The sequence below is a fragment of the Peromyscus maniculatus genome, chromosome 2, assembly GCF_049852395.1.
Source record: "Peromyscus maniculatus bairdii isolate BWxNUB_F1_BW_parent chromosome 2, HU_Pman_BW_mat_3.1, whole genome shotgun sequence".
Lineage (NCBI taxonomy): Eukaryota > Metazoa > Chordata > Mammalia > Rodentia > Cricetidae > Peromyscus > Peromyscus maniculatus.
The window spans coordinates 137,143,863-137,166,777 of record NC_134853.1 but is presented as its reverse complement, the minus strand read 5'-3'; the positions used below and the strand labels follow the sequence as shown (position 1 = coordinate 137,166,777).

Genomic DNA, 22,915 nt, shown 5'->3' with positions numbered 1-22,915 from the left:
TTATATAGACTATAGTTATAGTTTATAGTATAGTTTATATAGAGTACAGTTTATACTTTGGCCACTCCCCATACAGCTTTCAGTTTCTCTATATTTTTCATTTTAAAAATTTTGGATAGCCGTCATATATTTTCTCACAATTGTGATGTCTAGACTTTATATGAAGATATAAAATCATGTTTTTGTATGCAACCAGAAAGGAAAAGTGAAACTGTGTGGGGGCAAAAGGGACTAACCGGAGGGGCAAAACCAAAAAGGACGTGTAAAGGGATGTGAGGTGGTGTATGGTCATCGTACAATATATACATGCACAAGAACTTTGAAAACAAAATAAAAAAGGGCTGAGTGATGGATGGCTCAGGCAAGAACTGGCCTTGCAGACTTGAAGACCCGTGTTCCAGCCCAGAACCCAGGGAGAGAAAGCCAAGTAGTGGTGTGCCCTTGTTGTCCCAGAGCTGCGGAGGCAGAGGCTGGGGATGAATGCCTGGACCATTAGCCAGCTGGCCAAGGCTGTAGAGCGAGCTCCAAGCCAGGGAGAGACGTTGTCTCAAAAAACAACCCAGATGGCTCCTGAGATGACACCTGAGGTCTCCTCGATCTCCCACATGCACACGTATCCATGTGCGTGTGCTCCGTACATATGTAAACACATGCATATGCATACACATACAAGAATTCCTTTTTTCTAGGTTCTTTCTGGGGCTTCTGGGGAGTGTGTAGCCCCTGATGCACTGGCTCTGACTCATGTGACTGTACACTGAGGGCCTGACGGAGCTACTCTGTATTGGGAGTTGGCCTTCAGGACTCTGAGATAATGAATGTGTTTTACTGTGAAATGTTTAGTCTGCCCTACCCTTGTTTCAGAAGTAGAAGAAAATGAATTCCAAGGGGTTTGAGCATGGCAGTAACATTTGATGTTAGAAATGGTTATGAGCTGGGCATGCTGGGACATGCTTGAGGTCTCAGCCAGCACTCAGAGGCTGAGACAGAAGGATCATAGCTTTGGGCCAATCTGGGTTACACCGGCAAGTTCTAGGTCAGCCTAGGCTGTGTGGAGACCCTTGTCTTGAACAATACAAGGCGGAACCAAACGATGCTGTGTGCAAAATGCATGCAGAGCGTATAAACTGATTTGTGGAAACATAGTAATGGCTTGGACGAGGGGAATGATGGTGGGAAGGCATATGATGTCATTTACTTGAGGGCCGGAGATAGTTCAGTGGTTAATAGTGCTCTTACAGAGGGCTGAACTTCAGTTCCCAGCACCCACCTCAAGTGGCTCACAACCACCCATAACTCCAGCTCTGGAGGATCTGAGCTCCTCTTCTGGACTCCTGAAGCACCTGTGCTTATACTTGTTTATACCCCACCACACACACAAATATACACAAATTTTTAAAAGGGCTAGAGAGATGGCTCTCAGTAGTTAAGAACATGTATTGTTTTTCTAGAGGATTCGGATTGGGTTCTCAGCCCCCGCATTGGGCTGCTCACAACTGCCTGTAATTCTAGTCACAGGGGATCTGATACCCTCTTCTGGCTTTCCTGGCACCTGAATGCATGTGGTGTACATACACATACAGGCATGTAGGTATACCCACGAATAAATATAAATAAATCTTTTAAAAATCTTTTTTAAGAACTGAGAGCAGCCAGGCGGTGGTGGTGCACACCTTTAATCCCAGCACTCGGGAGGCAGAGGCAGGCAGATCTCTGTGAGTTCAAGGCCAGCCTGGTCTAAAAACAAGTTTCAGGACAGCCAGATCTGTTACACACAGAAACCCTGTCTTGAAAAACCAAAACCAAACCAAACAAAACAAACAAGCAAAGAAAGAATTGAGAGGCTAGAGAGTTGGCTTAGTCATTAAGAATACTTGCTGCTCTTTCAGAGGACCCAGGTTCAGTTCCCAGTATCTACATAGCAGCATCTATACCTCCAGTTTCAGGGGATCTGATGACCTCTTCTGGCCTCTGCGGGCACTAAGCACACACATGGTACACACACACACACACACACACACACACACACACACACACACACACACACACACACAAAACACTCAATATGCATGGAATCAAAATAAACTTTTACAGCCAGACATAATGGCACACACCTTTAATTCCAGCACTTGGGAGGCAAAGGCAGGTGGATCTCTAAGTTTGAGGCTGGCCTGGTTTACAGAGTGAGTTCCAGGACAGCCAGAGTTGTTACACAGAGAAACCCTGTCTTGGAAAAACAACAAAAACCAAAAAAAAAAAAAATATTTGAGAGCTTATAATTGCCAAAAATTGGCCGTTGGCGTGAGTGAGGTCACGGGTGAGCAGGTTCCCAGAAACCTGGAGAGGTTCTCTGGAGACAGGCACCTTGCCATGACTCAGTGATTGCTCTTTATTTACAAACTGTCTATAGTTTCTTCATGTATAAGGATGATGATAGCTTTATATCTTAATGGCTTTTTTTGTTTTTGCTTTTAGGTCATGTAGGAAATTGTAAATCATGTGAAGATGGGACTCTTGGTGTTTGTGCGCAACCTGCTGCTAGCCCTCTGCCTCCTCCTGGTCCTGGGGTTTCTGTATTATTCCGCCTGGAAGCTGCACTTACTCCAGTGGGAAGACTCTGGTAAGTACCGCCACTGGAGTTCACCCCGGCCGGGCCTGCCGCTTACCTGTAGCTGCAATGCCTGTGGGAGTAGGCATAGAAATCTGCCCCCATTCAGTTGCTGCGGGCTGAGACCTTTGATGCTTTCTCCCACTTCAGTCTGCATGCCGCGGCAAATCTGTTTCCTTTACGAGCTCAGTGAGAATGGGCTATTCTTCCGTTCAACCTCAGACTGTACCCGGATTTCTAGTTCCCGAAGACTCTTGTCTTTTCTGATTAGTCAAAGGTACCCCACTCTTACTTCTCAGTTCCTGTCTTGGGGTTTGGAATTGAAGTTGGTTTATTTTTCTGCCCTCAGAACATTCCTCTTTACTTTTTCCTTGCATTTTCAATTTGATACTGTCTTTGTTTTATTTCCCCTGAGGAAACTGTCTCCTTCATCTCTTCAGCCCTTTGGTATTGAACTTGCGTCTAACTAGAATACTGTGACCCAGCAACTCCCAATACCTCCCCTCCATGTGAGCGTCTGGCCTCAGGTGTTACAGTGCCCCCCTCACGGCCTGACTGGTCTGGTTTCTGTTCCCCAGTGTCCTCCGTGTTACAGGCGTGCAGTTGAGGGAATGACGTTACTTGACATCCGTCGTCGTTGTACATTTTGTTCTTGGCTACAGCTTGAAGCATCACATGGGGAAGCCCCATGGTGGCTCTTCTTTGGCCGTTTCGTTTAATCTTAGCCTGGTTTAGGAAACACTGAGTTGCCTAGTCTGATTCCCAGTGATGCATCTTCTCAAAACCAATTCTGTTTTTATGGACAGCTCCTGGATATCTGTGTATAACTAACTAGTCTAGAGCGTAGGGTCAGTCTCTGGGCCAAGGTTTAGATGAGGTGGAAGACGTAGCTACCGACTGTCTGGCCCCTGGACTGAACCCTAACACAGCAGCTGTTGCTGTGGAGTAGACCAGGTGTTCCTCACACGGCCCAAATGACTTCGGTAATTTTAAGCTGAACTTTAAAATACCATGTTAAATCTTTATTGCTTTGTGTAGAACGTTCCTGCCTCTTAAATGTTTAACTTGGGCTGGGGCTGGGTTCAGCTGGTCGAGTGCCTACCTAGCATGCACAGAGCCCAGCCCCAAGTAAAACTAGTCCTGGTGGCTCATATATGTAATCCTAGTACTCAGGAGGTGAAGTCAGGATTGGAAGTTCAGGGTCATCCTTGACCATGTAGTGAGTTCAAAACCATCCTGGGCTATATGACACTCTGAAAAAAAAAAATGCTTAGCTTATGATTGCCACTACTTTATGTTTCAAGAAGTTATTCAAATTTTTCTGTCTTGATTTATTTTTAGAATTCAGATTGTGTGCTCCAAGGTAAGGAGCCTTTAGATCAGACAGTGTAGAATTCTGAATGGTGGCTCCATGTCAGTCTTATGCAAGGAACAGAGGCCTTTTTTTTTTTTTTCCCATCGAGGTCATAACTAAGGATCAAATAATATTTTCCTAGAGAAGTAAAAAGGAATTAGCATTATGGAAGACCCATAATATCAGGCATTGAGCCAGATAATATATACAGTTTATTTCATCTAATTTAATTCTTAATACTAGTCTGTGGAGATGCCTTTAATCCTCATTTTCCAGTTGGACAAACCCCAGCACTTAATTAATGTACCGGGGTCACACAGTTGAGCTGGACCTGAACTCAGATTTTCCATCTTTAAGACCCATTTCACACCGAATGCTATAACAAATACTGAAGAGAGAGTTTAAGTCTGTATTCTACTTGATAAAAAGAGAAGGAAAGGTTCTCAAAGAGGCAGTGAAAAAGCGAAGAAGGGAATAAGAGGAAGAGAGACAGAAGATGGGGGGGGGGCCTCCACACAGTAACCCCAGCACTCAGGAAGCAGAGACAAGCAGATCTCTATGAGTTCCAGGCCAGCCTGGTCTACATAGAGAGGTCCAGAACAGCTTATGTCACCTAGTGAGACTCTGGCTCAAAAAAGAAAAAAAAGGGGGTGGGGGGAAGAGGGGGTTGAGGAGGAGACGTGGAGGTTGGTTGGGTTGCGGTGGTAGGTGCTCACAGCCACTGTGGGCCTGGCTGGTTAATTCCTAGTGACCACCAGCTGTCTTTTGTATTGTGAGCTGATGAACCAGTCTCCACATGTTCCTGGTATCGGCTCTCAAGCCTCTTAGATACTTGACTTGGGGTAGGTTGTTGAGTCCATCTCAGTGTGGTATCTCTGTGTTGTGGTGTCATACTTGACTTGGGGTAGGTTGTTGAGTCCATCTCAGTGTGGTATCTCTGTGTTGTGTCAGAGGGTGAGGAGCAAGCCTAGGTGGGTTAGCAAGCAGAGAGGGGCCTTCACTCAGCAAACAGAGGCAAGCCCAGATGCTTACCTTGATGGGGATTGGGGAGTGTGTGTGTGTGTGTGTGTGTGTGTGTGTGTGTGTGTGTGTGTGTGTGTGTGTGTGTGTGTGTTTTAAGATAGGGTCTCTCTATGTAGCGCTGGCTGACCTAGAACTCATGATGTAGACCAGGCTAGCCTCAAACTCACAGAGATCTGTCAGCTTCTGCCTTCCAAGTCTGGGATTAAAGGCGTGAGTATCTTCCAGATAGAAGTTTTGCAGTTCCATCAATTTCAAGGCATATTGTAGAGGGGTGCAAACCACTTTGCTTTGGGCAGCTTAGGGCACATATACCAGAGGCCTGGATCAGACACCGACCTTCAGAGAGTAGCTTGAGAGTAGTTTAGTTATCACCCTGCTTTATAAAGTGCTATAGACAGGGCTGGAGTGACGGCTCAGTGGTTAAAAGAGCTCGCTGCGCTTGCAGAGGCCTCAAGTTCAGTTCCCAGCACCCATGTCAGGTGGCTCAACTCCAGTCTGGGGAATCAGATGCTTTTGGTCTCCATGAGTACCTGTTTCTCACACACACACACACACACACACACACACACACACACACACACACACCATTAAGCCAGATGTCGTGTTACAGGCCTTTAATCCCAGCATCAGGAGGCAGAGGCAGGCAGATCTCTGTAAGTTTGAGACCAGCCTGGTCCATCTAGCGAGCCAGGACAGCCTGGGCTACACAGTTGAGTCCTTGACTCAGAAAAACAAAAAATAAAATAACAAAACAAGCCAGGCAGTGGTAGCACACACCTTTAATCCTAGCACTCGGGAGGCAGAGCCAGGAGGATCTCTGTGAGTTCGAGGCTAGCCTGGTCTACAGAGTGAGATCCAGGACAAGCACCAAAACTACACAGAGAAACCCTGTCTCAAAAAACAAAAAACAAAAAACAAAAACAAAAACAAAAACAAAAACAAAAAAAAAAAAAAAACCTTTTAAAAAAGTCATTACAGACCAAAAAAAAAAAGCATAGGAACTGGGTATGCAGCACACACTTAGAAACCCAACAGCCGAGAAGCTAAAGCAGCCTGGGTTTCCAAACGAGATGAGCTGAGCCTGGTGGTCCAGGTTCTTAGTCATAGCTACTCAGGTGGCGCACGCCTTTAATCCCAGCGCTCGGGAGGCAGAGGCACATGGATCTCCAGCTTCGAGGCCAGCCTGGTCTGTAGAGTGAGTTCCAGGATAGCCAAGAGCTATACAGAGAAAAACCTGTCTTGAAAACTCAACTTAAAAAAAAAAAATCAAAATCTCAAGATCTATTGAGCTACCTAGTGAGTTCAAGGCTAGTCTGGGCAACTAACTGTGATCTTGTCTCAAAATTGAAAAAAAATATATATATATAAATATAAAAGAAGCTGGGAACATGGCTACTGGTAAAGTTCTGGCCTAACATGCAACCCTGGGTTCAGCTCCCAGCACTGCATACACACATATATACATGTATACACATTCATACTTACACACATGTACTCATATACATATGCACACACACATGCACACATAAATACACTGACATACATACACACATGCACACATATATATACACCTACACATTCACATACACACATTCACACACGCCTACACATAACACACACACTCACACATGCATACACATGCATGCATACTCACACACACTCATACACACATTTAATACACAAACATACACATATATTCTTTTTTTTATTAAGAAATTTTCTACTCACTCTACATACCACTCACAGATCGCACCTCTTTCCTCCTCCCATCTCCCAGCCCTTCCTCCCAAGCCACCCCACATCCCCCAAATCAAGATCTCCCATAGGGAGTCATCAGAGCCCGGCACACTGAGCCTAGGCAGGTCCAAGCCCCTTCCCACTGTACCAAGGCTGTGCAAGGCATCACACCACAGGCATCGGATTCCCAAAAGCCTACCCATGTACCAGGGATGGATCCCGATCCCCCTGCCTAGGTGTTCCCCAAACAGTTCGAGCCAAACAACTGTCTTCCGTATCCAGAGGGCCTCGTCTAGTCCCCTGGGGGCTTCATAGCCACTAGTCTATAGTTCATGGTCTCCAATAGTGTAGCCGGTCATCTCTGCACTTCTTCCCGCCATGATCCCGACGTCCCTTGCCTGCAGAATCCCTCCTCTCTCTCATCGATTGGCCGTGGATCTCTGCATCTGCCTCCATCAATCATTGGACAAAGGCTCTCTTAGTTCAATCATTTACACATATATTCATGTACACACTCTCATACGCATACACACACTAACAAACACATACACATGTACTTACACACACACACACACTCAACTATCCATATTCACTCACATACACACATGCATATATACACATACACTCACACACACGCACACATATACACTGTCTTAGGGTTTCTGTTGCTGTGAAGAGACACCATGACCATGGCAACTCTTATAAGGAAAACATTTAATTGAGGTGGCAGCTCACAGTTTCAAAGGTTCAGTCCATTATTATCATGGCAGGAAGCATGGCAGCGTGCAGGCAGACATGGTGCTGGAGGAGTAGCTGAGAATCCTACATCTTGCAGGCAACAGGAAGTGGACTGTGACACTGGGTGGTATCTTGAGCATAGAAGACCTCAAAGCCCACCCCCACTGTGACACACTTCCTTCAGTAAGGCCACACCCACTCCAATGAAGCCACACCTCCTAATAGTGCTACTCCCTATGAGATTATAGGAGCCAAATGCATTCAAACTACCACACATACAGACTGTAGAATTATATTTATAATGTGATGAAAATATGCACATCTGCCTTTGGCACAGTTATTTTTATAAATTAATAAGCAAACCAACGTAGTCCTCAGGGTTAGAAAGCTTTAGGTATCCTTCCATTTCTTCCTTCCCAAGTGGTGGTAAAGTACTTGAGTTTCTCTTACCCAATTGTTTATCTGGGCCATTGCTCTGGCAGAGGTAGGTGTCTCTTCTTAGAAATGATTCCAGTGTCTTGTTCCATGGAAACTATGCATATTAATTTAAAGTTCTGCTATTTCTTGTTAATGAAATGGATCTTCCAGGATTTTTTCCTGTGTGGTGGGATCTTTAAAACTTTATGCCACTGTGTTTATCAATTATAGGAGGTCCCTTCAGTTTCATATTTGTGAAGGATTGTAACAGAAGGGCTCTAAAACACATGCTGCTGATCTGATTGCTACTGAACATCTCAGGGAGCAAGTCAGTTGGAAATTGTGTCTGATATTTAAAAGGACAGGCTGCCCTGAGCTGACAGGCATAGGACAAAGGACCCAAGTTCAGCTTTCAGCATCCACACCGGGTGGCTCACACCCACCTGTAATCCCAGCTCCAGCAGATCCGAGACCTCTCTGGTCTCTCTAAGTGCCCTACACACATGCACGTATGTGCACACAGATGGACGCACACAGATAATCACATTAATCTCTGCAGAAAGTAAAGTGGAGGTTGGCGCCTCTGGCCATGGGTTAGATGACATTCTGCTCCCTGTGACGATAGAGTCAGTGGTGTCAGAGTAGCTTTCGCTCTAGAGAGAATTGTTCTCAAGGACAAGACAAATGAAGGGCTGTGTCAAAGGATACCAGGTGTAGATGTCAGCCCCGAGAAGGAACACACTGAGCGAGTCCACAGCCTCCGGGCTCCTGCCAGTGAACCACCCCCTCTGTTCAGACACCTTGGAGCACTGGAAGCCAGGAGAATTTGTGGGATGGCCCATCCGGGGGTACCAGGCGTCTGTGGGAGGATTCCAGTGAGTCTGAGCTGTGTATACTCAGAGCAGAAACCCTGAGGCGTCCAGTGCCGCCCTGCCCCAGGCTGACACACAGGAGAGGTGGCAGAGGGGGGGGGGAGGAGGGAAAGCAGTGCTGGGACATCGGCGTCCCCACCCCCCCCACCCCCACTTGCAGTGGGAAGCTCTCAACACCCCGTGTGCAGCTGAGGCACTGGAAGGCCTCACCCGAGAGCAAGACCTATTCCGGACCCACTCTTAGAGGGCCGACAGAGCTCCCAGCAAGACAGTCTTAGAAGTTTGGGTCACCTCTAACTTAGAAAACGGCCCGTAAGAAGTTAAGTATCTTTGTATATGTGTCTGTAACTATTCACTCAAGACCAATGAAAACTTCTGTCTAAAGTTTTCTAAAACTAAGACATTAGAAACAAATGTCTGTGGCAGATTTATCAACAGCAGCAGGTACTGAAAACCCCCTCAGTTTCTGTTAGTGACGGGTAGTGGAATACACCGGGCTGTGGCTCACGGTGGAGCATCACTTAGCAGTCAACGGGGAACAAGCTGCTGTTACATGAGAAACATGGCTGAACCCCACAGCCATGCTCTGAGTGAAAGAAGCTAGGTAGGGGGAGTACAAATCGTGGGGTTCCATTCAGATTCAGCTCTAGAAAGGGTTAAACCAGTCCTTGGCTGTAGAGATTTGCGTCAGTGGTTGATTTATGTAGAGGACTGTGGGAACATGAAGGGATTTTCTGGAATGATAAAACGCTGCACATCTTGTTTGAGGTCATGTTCATACTCCTGCACGTATGCACCAAAAGTTAGAAGCATGTGCAGAGAAGTGCATTTAATAATGCACATAATTAAATGTGAATTTTATTTTTAAGCATTTTTTAAAAAATTAAATGTATTTCATAAAGTCTTTATTTTAAAAGAAAGAGTTAGGGCTGGCAGGATGGCCCAGTGGGTAAAGGTGCCTGCTGCGAAGCCTGAGGACCCGAGTTTGATCCCCAGGACCCACGTGGTAGAAGGAGAGAACTGACCCCTATAGGTTTCCTCTGACCTCCGTGTGCACAGTGGCGTGCTTGTGCATGCGTAGACATACACACGAAATAAATAAATGTAATTCTGTTCTAAAGACTTATTAACATTATTTTATATGTATGAACGTTTTGTCTGCCTGTATGTAAGTGCATCACGTGTGCGCCTGGTGTTCACAGGAGGTAAGAAGACAATATTAGATCCCCCAGGACTGCAATTACAGATGGTTGTACGCCGTCATGTGGGTGCTGGGAATCGAACCTGGGTCCCCTGCAAGAGCAACAAGTGCTCTTAACTGCTGAGCCAATTCTCCAGACCCTATTTTTTTAAAAAACTGAAAATAATACTATAAAGCAAGAGACTTACCCTTCCAGACATCAGAGTCTGTTCTGAAGCCACAGTGATGAAATGGCGGCACCAGAGTGTGGGAAGAAGTCAGGGGAATTGTTACCGGCAGTGCAGGAGCATGCGCACAGAAGTGTGGTCCTGAGAGCCAGGGACTAAGATCTGAGGGCAAAGATGGATCACCCTACTTTGTTCTCAGACAGCCACCTAATTTGGTCAGAAAATTCAAGTGAAATCCTTCTCATATCTCACACAAAAATCAATTCCCTATCAAAGCTATAAACAGGATACTATTAAAGCTGGAAAGAGTTCATTGACATGACATCAAGGGCAGGAATCATAAAAGAGGAAAATGTTATTCTTGTCTGTTAAATTTTTATATGAAAGAAATTGTAAAATTTTAAACAAAATCAAGACAAACAACAAAGAACATATTTTCATTGTGTATGATAGAGGGTTGTGTTTTTGTTTTTTTACAAATCCACTTTTCTCTATTTGTTCTTCACTAACTATAGTCTGGGAGGGGTGCACCCTCACACAGATCCCGTGCCCCGTGGCCTTTGGAGGAAGGTTGCTTCAGCATTGACAACGAAGCATGACACTGTTTCCATGGACCCAAGTTACCTTTCCCCAGATTATCTGGTTTTTTTTGGTTTGCCTCCAGGACTCACTGGGCTGTTCTTGGCTTTATACCCAGAAGCACATCTCTAGTTTCATCTCAGGCATAAACAGCTTTGAGCTGTGTGCTCTCTTTGGTTCCAGAGACTTCCCTTACAGCCAGCAAAAGCGGCCTTGCACCATAATGGCCTTCTGCCTGTTAGAAGTCCTGTTCCCAGCAGACCCCGGTAATTTGTCCTCAAAGTTCAGCAGCCGTGATCGAGGTTTTTTTTTTTTTTTTTTTTTAATACTGTTTTAAATTGTTTATTTGTATTTATTTGCTTATTTATTTATTGTGTCAGAGCATCACATGTTGCCGAAGATATTCACAGCTCTTGGGCCTAAGTAATTCTCCCACCTCTGCCTCCCAAGTGCTGGGACAAGAGGCTTGCACTACCGCACTTAAACTTACATTTTTAATATATATTAAGAACTTGTGTAAATTTTTTTAAATTTAGATTTATTTAACGTTTATGTAAAAAATGTCTACATTTTTGTCTACATGCCTTTTGCTCACAGAGGTTAGGAGAGGGTGTCAGATCCCCTGGAACTGGAGTTGCTCACAACTGGATGGTTGTGAGCTGCCATGTGGGTGCTGGGAGCCGAAACCGAGTCCTGGGTAAGAGCAGCAGGTGCTCTGAACCGCCGGCCCACCTCTCCAGCCCCGCCGTTCACAAGTGTGAACACACGTGCCAAGGAGCTGAGACCAGCAGCGGTTTTACTTCCTGAAGAAGCAGGGAACAACATGCCAAGATGGACGCCCCAGTGTCCACCCCAGTTGTTTACAAGAAGAGATGAAAGCTACTGAGAAGGCCAGTGGGACACAGAGCTGGCTGACCACATCTGTAGCCTGCTTCTGGATTCCACACATCAAAAATATTCAGAGAAAAGTTGCAGTTGTAACTGAACGTGTGAGTGTGCAGACTTTTAAATTTAATTTTATTGATTAATTGATTGATTGATTGATTTTTGCTTCAGGGTCTCACTATATGGTCCTGGCTGGCCTAGAACTTGCAGACCAGGCTGGCCTTTAACCTGTAAAAATAGGCCTGCCTTTGCCCCTCAAGCGCTGGGATTAAAGGTATGCCCCCCACCCCCCGTTTTTTTCCCCTCTTGTAACGGTTCTCAAACAGTTCTGCAGACTTCTGACAGCACCCCTTTACATCTCCTTGGGCGGTTCTGATGTTAGTGCACTGGAGAGGAGATGGTGTGCAGGGTATGGTGGTATATGCACAGGCTTCATGTGGTGTCTTAGTTGGGGCTTCTATTGCTATGAAGAGACACCATGACCACAGCAACACTTATAAAGGAAAACATGCCATTGGGGCTGGCTTACAGCTTCAGAGGTTTAGTCCATTGTCATCATGGTGGCAGGCAGGCAGATGTGGTGCTGGAGAGGGAGCTGAGAGTTCTACATCTTTTTTTTTTTTTTTTTTAAGATTTATTTATTTATTATGTATACAGAAGAGGATGCCAGATCTCATTACAGATGGTTGTGAGCCACCATGTGGTTGCTGGGAATTGAACTCAGGACCTCTGGAAGAGCAGTCAGTGCTCTTAACCTCTGAGCCATCTCTCCAGCCCCGAGTTCTACATCTTGATCCGCAGGCAGCAGAAGCAACTGTGACACTGGGCACATCTTGAGCATAGGAGACCTCAAAGCCACCCCCACAGTGACATACTTCCTCCAACAAGGCCACACCTCCCAATAGTGCCCCTCCCTATGGGAGCTATTTTCTTTTAAACCACCACATGCAGGAGACTCTCTCACAGGAGGGACTGGAGCACCTTTGGAGTTTGGTCTTGGGAAGAGTCCTGGGGATGTTTTTTAGTGTGGTTGTGATGGTGTCTCCACTCAGGGGCACGCTAGACCGTTGGCATAACTAAGGTGGGCTACATACCAACACGAAGAGTGTTAGTAAAGATGTCTGTACACGTGCACCTCCATACAGAAGGGAGGTCGTTTGCAAAGAGTGCAAAATCAGTAGCAGGGAGCATTTATTGGCCCAGTGGTCCTCCCTTGCTCCTTGTCAGGGTTTTGGGATAAATACACGTGTTTATATTGCTGCTCTTCTCTCATGGCTCTTATGATTTGGCAGCCCTTTGAAAAGATTTAAAAAAAAAATTATGTGTACATGTGTGCCTGAGTGTGTGTCTGTGCATAATGTGCATGAATCAATCCTCAAAGGTCCGAAGAGACTTCAGGTCCTCCAGAACTGGAGTTACAGACAGTCGAGAGCCGCTGTGGTGGTTTGGATATGGTAGGCTCATATATTTGATGCTTGCTCACCAGAGAGTGGCACTGTTAGAGGTGTGGCTTTGTGGGGATAGTGTGGCCATATTGGAGGAAGTGTGTCACTGTGGAGGCGGGCTTTGGGGTTTCAAATCCTCAAGCCAGGCCCAGTGTCGTTCTCTCTTCCTGCTGCCTGCTGATCCAGATGTAGAACTCTCGGCTGCCTCTCCAGCACCATGCCTGCCTGTGTGCTGCCATGCTTCCCACCATGATGATAAGGGACTAGACCTCTGAACTGTAAGCCAGCCCCAATTACATGTTTTCCTTTGTAAGAGTTGCCATGGTCATGGGTGTCTCTTCACAGCAATAGAACATTGACTAAGACAGACACCATGTGCATGCTGGGAGCTGAACTAGGGGCTCTGGAAGATCAGCCAGTGATCTTAAATGCAGAACCCTCTCTCTAGCCCCCACTAAAATATGTTGACGATTCATATTTTTGGAGCTGAGCTTATGCTTCTTATGTTTTTTTTTTTTTTTTTTTTTTTTTTTGTGTGTGTGTGTGTGTGTGTGTGTGTGTGTGTGTGTGAGAGAGAGAGAGAGAGAGAGAGAGAGAGAGAGAGAGAGAGAGAGAGAGAGAGAGAGAGAGAACATGGTCTTATGTAGCCCAGGCTGGCCTCAAACTTGATTTGTAGCTGAGAATGATCTTGAATTTCTTATCCACCTCCACCTCCGCCATATTAGGATTAGAGGTGTATGGGAAAACTGAGTTTTAAGTGAACTGGTCCTAAGTGGAGACAGGTCTACACTCAGTACTGGTGTCTTGGGGTCCAATCCCCATCTGTGTGATACAGAGTCCATTTGTCCAGAGCTGTCTTTCCTTCTGTACATCCCTCAGCAGCATGTCTGACCACAGCCAACTGAAGGCCAGAGAGTTCTCTTGGTGAGTTACCAGTTTACTTCAGAGGAAACAGAATGCAGTGACATGGATGGAGATCGCCATACAAGCAAACAGAGTAATGGTGCATACATCCACTTTGAGAGACTATTCATGTTTGAACAGAACCCCAAGTACCCAGATGTCTTACTATGAAATTATCTCAGAAATCATACTGTTGTAAGCGTGCACTAGTTATAGTTAACAGTATTAACTGTAGTCGGTGTGCACCAGGACTAGCTGCAGTCGGTGTGCACTGGTGTGCACCGGGACCAGCTGCAGTCGGTGTGCACCGGGCTAACTGTGGAGTTCTCAGCTGACTCAGATCTGAAACTTTAGCAAGAATAACTGCGATTTCATACCGTGCCCAATTTCGGCAGTACTAGAAACTTACCGATTGCAGGGCAAGGGTCAGGATGTAGGCGGAGAGGAGCTGTCTGAACACAGTGATTCATAGCTGGACGGCCTCTCTGCCAACTGCTCAAGAGATCCCGGCTTCAGTTTACAGGGCACTCCGGCTCATGCTCCTTCTGGTTTTACTTAAGTCAGATTTCCATAATTCAGTCATTTCTTGTGTAGAGCTCCATTAACTAGGCAAGGTCTAATTATGAATAAAAGTGAAAATATGTGCAATACCTTGTGTCACAAAGAATGAACTTGAATTTTTGGGACAGTTTGTAGATTATTAGAAAAATCATCAGCGTGCTGTTCTAAAGTCACAACTTTTTTTTTTTCTCTTGAGACAAGGTCTCATGTGGCCCAGACTGGTCTAAAACTCTCTGTGGAGCTGAGGATGACTCTGAACTACTGGCCCTTCCCTCTACCTCCTATGTTGCTGGGGTTCACAGGTGTGTGCCACCACTCCTCATCTTTATGTGGTGCTGGGGATTGAACCCAGGGCTTTATGCATGCAAGGCAGGCACTCTCTCAGCTGAGCCATACCCCAGCCCCAGAATCACCTGTCTTTCTCTGTTGTAGGTCTCAGGTTCTAAACTCACGCGACAGCCGTCTTGTCTAGACATCTGACCTTTGCCATTGTTCTTTCCCTCCTGGGCTTGAGGAAGCTCCTCCTGTGTCTTTGAAACTGAGCACATGCAGGTTGACCTCTCTCCATAGCAAGGAGGGGCCGCGCCCTCTCACATTAGAAGACATTTCTAGTGTCAGACAGTGAGAAACATTAGTGTTGATGCTAACATGGGAAGGAAAAAAAAGAACAATTTGAAACCTAGAGAGTAGAGATGGAAGCCCCGTCCATGTACAGGGATTTAATGAGTGTGTCACGGACACCGAGAGCAGCGAGGACACACATCTCACTAAAAGAGCCTGAGGAGACGAGCTTCCATGAAATCCACACACAAACGTAGACTTTAGAGAAGACTCAGGCTCTCAGAGTCAGGCCTGGGGAGGTGAGTCTGCAATTCGCAGCATCCACTGCCTCTTGCGGAGGACCCAGGTTCAGTTCCCAGGACTAGAAGGAGGAGGAGGAGGAAGAAGAAGAGAAAAAGAAGAAGAAAGAAAGAAACTTATAGGGAGAAAACTTGAACTTCCTTAAATTAAATGTAAAGACTTTGTGTTATTAAGGGCACCACAGACAAAATTAGCATACAGATAATGTGCCAGGAAAGAAAGTGTCAGTGTTTGAAATTCACGAGGGTTGGTGTTCAGGGCACGCAGAGAACTGCAGTCAAGGAGAAGACCCTGGCAGTGGCAGCACACTTGGGAGAGCACTTGCTTGGCACGCAGGAAGCCCAGCTCTGACCTCCAGAGCTGCGGGAAGGCCAGCGAGGCGGGGCATACCTCAAATCCCAGTATCGGGGGGCGTTGGCAGCAAAATCAGGTCTCAGTTCAAGGCCAGACTGGCCCACGTGACCCTGTCCGGAGATAGAAATGGGTGGGGGTCTCAATATCTCCATAGGAAATGGGCAAAGAATTGTAATAAGCATTTTAAAGAATTAAGAAACCTCCAAGGCTAGGCATAGGAAGAGATAAATTTTCAGTCTACAAAATAGTGAAGTTAAAACAAAATACAACTTTCTACCTCTTTGACATGAATTAGAAGGCTGAACAGTGTCTAATGTTGGTGAGAGTGTGAAAATCCTGTAACCTATATTCTTTGCTAGCGGGAGGCACAACTCTTCTGGAGAGCCGTGTAACAGAACTGACTTGAGCTATGCATGAGCGTTATTTCACCAGGCAAGCCCCCACCTCCCCTTCATACGCCACACAGCTCATCAGAGACATGCGTTGTTTGGGACCAAGCAGCTGGAGGAGGAGTAAACTTCCACCGAGGGTGGAGCCTAGTGGGCAGGAAGCCGGGTGACGTCAGAAATGATGTACAACGATTTGAATCAAAAAGCTACAGACAAGAGACATGGACAGGGTGTAAAAAGAAAACCCTCTTTGAATTAATAAAAGAACTAGAACAAGACAGTTTCGCTTTTGTAAACTGAAAGGACACCATCAGGTATGGTGGCTCACAGCAGTAATTTCAGCACTTTGGAAGCTCAGGCAGGAGGATTGCCATGAGTTTAAGGCCAACGTGGGCTACAGAGTTTCGAAAACAATTACAAACCCATAAAAGGTACACATACAAAGACTGAAGTGTGAGCTGAAGCCGGGTGATGGTGGCCAACACCTTTAATCCCAGCACTCGGGAGGCAGAGGCAGGAGGATCTCTGTGAGTTCGAGGCCAGCCTGGTCTTCAGAGTGTGTTCCAGGACAGCCAAGGCTACATAGAGAAACCCTGTCTCGGAAAATAAAAATAAAGATAAAACTCAGACTGGGAAAATACTCAGTACTTATGTATAGAATATCCAGTAGTGGAAATTAAATACTTCTGTAGATTTATGTGCAAAATACAAGGTTTTCACAGCTTAGCAGTGAGATGATAAGCAGCCAATAAAAATGAGCGAGACTCGGAGGGATGCTTCATGAAAGAGGATCTCTGAGGGACTTGAGGTAGATACCCACCGGAGCAATCACGTTAAGAAACATGGTGAGGCATTGGCAAGGATGTGCAGCCCACAAAGCATCCTGTAGTCTGTCACAAATGGAGATGGTACGAGAACTTTGGAAGCTAGTTTGTTTTTTAGCAAGATAAACATATGGTTGACAAATGATCCATAGTTATTTAAGTGTATATGTAAGAAAAATTTTGTAAATGGATGTCCACACACAGACCTGCACTGGAATGCTACCAACAGCTCTGTTCTCCATGGTCTCAAACTACAACACAGCCCAGATGTCCATCTGCAGATTGATAGATAGATAGACCAAACATGTCATTGCCAGCCGGGTATGGTGTCACATGCCTGTGGTCCCAGCACTTTGGGAGGTTGAGGTGGAGGATCAGGGGGCAAGATCATCCAACACTACGTAGCAAGCTCAAGGCAAGCCCAGGTCACGTAAGACCCCACCTGAAACAGAAAGTGACGTAGCCACATAGTGGAGCACCGTGAGCAGTGTAAAAGAAACAGATTGAGGCTCAGGAGCGATGGCTTGTGGAAGCGTGAGGACCTGAGTGGGATCCGGGCACTCACATTAAAACTCTGGACATAGTAGCCCACACCTGTAATCCCAGACAGGAGAGGCAGAGACGGTGAATCCCAGGAGTTTACAGACTGGTTTAGTGGTTCTTTTTATGGTGTGTGTGTGTGTGTGTGTGTGTGTGTGTGTGTGTGTGTGTGTGTGTGTGTTTCTTGCTGTTGTTTTGAGACAGGATTTCATTATATAGCCCTAGCTGTCCTGGAACTCTCTATGTAGAACAGGATGACCTCAAACTCACAGATTCCCCTGTCTCTGCCCCGCAGGTTTAACACCTGGCCGGTTATAGCTTCAGTAAGAGACCCTGTCTCAAAGTATTAGGTAGGGAGTGATAGAGAGGACACCCAGCGTCAGTCTCTGGCTCCACACATGTACACATGGGTGAGTATGTCTGTACGCATAGGTACACACATACACCAGAACCAGTGGATACACGCAATACCGTGGGTGAATATCAAACTCATTCTGAGCCAAAGAAACTAGATACAAAGGAGCACACTTTGTTGGCCAGCAGGGTGGCTCAGTGGGTTAAGGCAGCAGCCAAGCCTGATGACCCGAGTTCAATCCCTGGGACCCACGTGGTGGAAGGAGAGACTCAGCTCCTGAGAGTTATCCTCTGGCAGTCATGCTTGTGACAGGTGCATGCCCCTTCCCCAACCAGAACACACACACACACACACACACACACACACACACACACACACACACACACGTTAGTTAATGAATTAAAGTAACCTACAAAGGAGTACCTGTTGCATGACTCCATTCATTTAAAAAAAAAGAAAGAAAGAAAGAAAGGAAGAAAGAAAGAAACCAGCTGGTGGTAACTGAAAAGCAGGTCAGCATCCTCTACGGGAAAGTGACGGGAGGGCCAGGGATTGCGCAAGAGCACCCAGAGTTTTTGAGACGGATGGGAAGGAGCTATAGGTTATGGTGAGGGTTGTGTGAATTTGTGTACCTGTCAGAACTCTTGAAGTTGTATGCTTTAGTGCAATTTACTGTATGTCAATTCTCCAGTAGAACTGATCTGAAAAATTCCACCCTTGAAAGCAGATGTGGCTAAAGGGATCCAAACTGTCAATACAACAGGAGGGGAAGACACCGGGGACCTGATTTATGTCACGCTCCAGACGGTGGGGTGTGGCACTCACTGATTATGATGGGACAGTTGTTTCTGTGTGCCTGTACCTTCCACGACAGCTAAGACAGCCATATCAACCAAGATGGCCAGCAGGTCCACAAGCCCACTAGACGCTGCTGTGAGAATGAATGAACATTGAGACAGAGAACCATCCCTTGCTGAGGGTCAGAGTCCATGTGGTTGCTAAGACACTGAACGGCCCCGATTTGTTTTAAAATTCAACATCATTTTCAATCAAAATCTGAGAAAGGTCAAGATTTCTCAGCCTTTTGTTTTTATGAGATTTTCTCATATGAGATTTTCTCTCTTTTGTTTTTTGGTAGAAATTGGAAACGGATTTTAAAATTCATGTGGAAGTACAGAGACCCTCGGGTGGTAAAGACATTTTTAGACAGAAGCACATGGGGGGTGCTCGTGTCATCTGGGAGTGTTATATAAAGTGCACATGCAGATCAGTGGGACAGTGGAGTCCAGAAATGGATCCACATGTGTGTGGCCAGAGCCATCCGTGGGGACAGCACAGCCTGTTCACTCAGTGGCTGCAGAAGAAATACAGACTGCCATTTACCTGTCACCAGCTAGTGTTTACTCGAAATGGATGACACCTGATGGAGGGAAGACTGTAACCAACAGTGCAGGAGGGGAATCCGAGCGGCCTCGGGTTTCGGAACGATTTCTTAAATGGTCTAAGAATCACTCAGTATGTTGAACTTTATTTAGCAGAGCATGGTGCCGCAGCTTCAGGAGGCTGAAGGAGAAAGTTCTCAAAGCCAGCCTGGGTTACACAGAACTTATCTCAAAATGTTTGCTTGTTTGGGGGCCGGCCTAGTGGATCACCTCTGTAATCCTAACACTCTAGAAATGAAGGCTACATGCCAGCCTGGGCTACATGGAGACACTGTCTCAACAAACAAACCATGACAGATTTGTATTTATTTTTCTTTTTTAAAAGATTACTTTATGTATATGCATGTACATCACATCTGCACCGTGCCTGTGGCAGCCAGAAGGAAGTGTTGGGTCCCCTGGAACTGGAGTCACAGACGCTTGTGAGCCGTCTGGGTGCTGGGAATTGAACCTGGGTCCTCTGGAAGAACAGCCAGTGCTCTTAACTGCTCTCCAGCCCCATTTCTCTGTTTTCACGCACACACACACACACACACACACACACACACACACACACACACACACACACACACACACAGTAAGCTCCACACATTAGAGAAATGTTGTCGTCCCCCTTTGCTCTCTTCCTTGTCCCTGTTTGCTCCTCTGGCCGCAGCCACCCTCTGCTTTCATGTTGTGTACTTGGAACACTTAAGAAGTCTTACAATCCAGGACAGGAAGACAAAGGACCAATTAAATAAAACTGGGCAAAGGTACAAATAGGCACCTCACTGAAGTAGACCTACAGATGGCAGGTAATCATTTGAAAAGCTGCTCACCATATTAGTAATTAGGAGAAATGCAAATTAAAGCTGTGGTAATAGACTGCTCTAATAAACCTTTAGAATGTCGAAAATTAAAAGACTCTATCAGGTCAGCAACCGCGGCGGTGATTATACAGCTGCTGGAGATGGAAAATGCTACAGCCATTTTGAAAGCCAACTTGGCAATATTTTGAAAATTAACATTCACCCAGCGTCCCTGCAGCCATACCACACTCAGAGAAATGAAAGCATATATCCATGCCCAAACTCGTACCAAATGGTTTTAACAACTTTTATTGTAATAGCCCAAACTGGAAACAACCTGAACAATAAATCGAGGCATGCATACACAGTGGGAATGCCACTCAGTATTCAAATGAACAAGCAGTTGATGCCTGTAACAGCTTACACAAATCTCAAATAATTATTCGGAGTGAAAGAAGTCAGATATAAGAACATACTATGTAATTATATTTATGCAGAACTCTGTGAAATACAAACTGATTTTTGTGACAAAAAGCAGATCGGGGGTCTCATGAATGAGTGAGGCACAGGAGCATGGGGCTGGTGCATGCCGTTAGCTTCGCTGGGATGTCACAGTATGTCACAGATTACGACGGTCAAAGTACTGATGTCAACTTGCGCACCTTCTTGAGGGGCTGTTTATTGTATGTGAATTGCTATTTGGCGATGCGTCTGAAAACCAGCCAGCGAGTAAAAAGATTACCCCTGAAGGATGCCACTTGGTCAGAGAGTTGGTATCTCAAGAGCAGTAAAATCTAGATGATGATGAACAGTTTTATCACTCAAGAAAACCGCTGTCACCCTTGTATGCGCACTGCATGGGCAGTGAAACCGTCTTTTAAGAAACAGAGACACGCTGAAGGAAAGTCACTACCTATAAAGGGCTGACAGAGTTTGAACCCCTAGGAGGGATTGCAGGAAGGAATGGGCAAAGAAAACGGTAAACACAGGTTTAAATCCAAGTAAACCTTGGTTCCACCCTCCAGGCAGCGCTGTCCAATCAGCACTTGGCATCATCACAGACTAAAGGAGGACATTAATGTTGCTAGTTCCTGATAGGATCTGAATAGGAAGAGTGTCAGGAGCTGAAGCACCTTCTTGCATTATCTGGTAGTGTATACAGATAATTGGTGCCCTTGTTATGTTAAATGGGTAGGTGAGATTTCTAGGTTAATTAGAAATTAATGTATGGAAAGAACATAACTTAAAGAGCAGTAGAAGGGTCTGGAGAGATGGTTCAGTGGTTAGGAGTGTCTGGTGCTCTTGCAGAGAACCAAGTTCAATACCCTGAACTCAGGCGATTCAGACCCTCCAGGGACTCTTGCGCCCTCTTGTGGCCGGCCGTGATGGGTACCTGCCCTTGCATGTACACATCATGCCCATACAAATAATTAAAAATGAAATAAAATCTTCAAAAAAAGAAAAAAAAAACACTTAACAGAAGCAAAATGTAGTAAGAGGGGTGAGAAGGAGGCAGGAAAGTCGATGCAGAAAAAGTAGTGTAGAAGGAAAAAGCCCACAAGAGTGGACTATATTGGGCTAAACAGTGGACGTTTTTAAGGTAGGGGAGCTGTGCATCACATGTTGTTTCCGAGGGAAGCAAGGGGCTGTCTCCCACAGAAACAGTACGTGGTGTTCCTTCCGAGGGTTTTCATGCGAGTCAGGTGCTCCCTGCCAGTGTCCAGTGTCATCCGCACTGATAGCACGAAGTGATAATCGGGAGATTGCTCACCCCACAGCGTAGATCAGAGCAGGGCACCAAACCATGCAAGCCGCTCAGCCTTTTTAAAAAAAGCCGGTTTTACTTAACAGTATTGCTGAAACACATTTAAGTTCATTAGTGATGGCTTTTGGATATGACCATTTTACCCGGATGCGGGGTGATAGAGGGTGCAAATACCATCGCGCCTCACAAACCCCGAGGCGTACTGTCTTGAGAGAGAGTGCCTGTGTGTTCCTTGAATTGCAGGCTGAGATCGCTGCCGTTTTGGAGAAATGACTCATAGGCGAACGATGGTAATCTGGGTGATCTAGGGTCAGGTATGCATGACCTTTTCTCAGAACTGAATGAGGTGAGCCTGCCGGCCACAAGGAAGCCACAAGGAAGCCACCGGCTGGGTGCTGCAGCACAAAACCCAGCTTTCAAGTGATCAGAATTCTGGAGAACTTGAATCTGCTGCTGTTGTGTGACTTTTCCTGGGGAGACCTGTAAACTCAAATTCACCTCAGATAGATCACCTCTGTGCTCCAGCACCCCGCCCCCGCCCCCAGGACGTGCGAGAGTCTGGGACCCCCACCCCATAAGAGGAAGCTAACACTTTCATGACGGTTACCATGGGCCTCACTGTCACTGTATTTTGCTTTTTTGTTTGGTTTGGTTTGGTTTGGTTTTGGTTTTCCGAGACAGGGTTTCTCTGTGTACCTCTGACTGTCCTGGAACTCATGGAGATCCACCTGCCTCTGCCTCCTGAGTGCTAGAACTAAAGGTGTGCGCCACCACTGCCTGGCCTTTTTTGTTGTTGTTGTTGTTGTTGTATTTTGCTTGTTTTGTTTCCTTGCTTGTGGGGCCAAGGTATTCTGTAGGTCAGGACAGCAATCTGTTCCATGATGGATGGTCATGTTATGCCCAGGGGAAAATAGTTACATCACACAGCTGCCAGGACCCAGCTCTGTTGTCTAAGCACCCTCCTGTTTCCACCCCTAGTGATATAACGAGTGTGGCTATGTCGTGTGGTCACTGGGAGACTTGGGGAAGAAGATGGTCATAACCCCGAGGAACAGGGACGCCTCATTCACCTCCTTTAGGAAGCCATGAAACCATGCATGGCTAAAA

General features: G+C 46.0%; 1 protein-coding gene and 1 pseudogene across 15 annotated transcripts in view; one reads left to right on the top strand and one right to left on the bottom strand.

Moving 5' to 3' along the window:
- The window catches only part of St3gal3 (ST3 beta-galactoside alpha-2,3-sialyltransferase 3), a 220,626-nt gene that overhangs the window by 31,985 nt on the left and 165,726 nt on the right, over positions 1 to 22,915 (top strand). For all 15 annotated transcript variants that reach the window (XM_076564883.1, XM_076564885.1, XM_076564889.1 and 12 more), the window contains exon 2: positions 2,476 to 2,620. In XM_076564883.1, the coding sequence (XP_076420998.1) occupies positions 2,506 to 2,620 (115 nt within the window). In that variant the 5' untranslated portion in view covers positions 2,476 to 2,505. The remainder of the gene's footprint in view (positions 1 to 2,475; positions 2,621 to 22,915) is intronic.
- On the bottom strand, positions 10,220 to 21,985 carry LOC121827103 (large ribosomal subunit protein eL33 pseudogene; annotated as a pseudogene).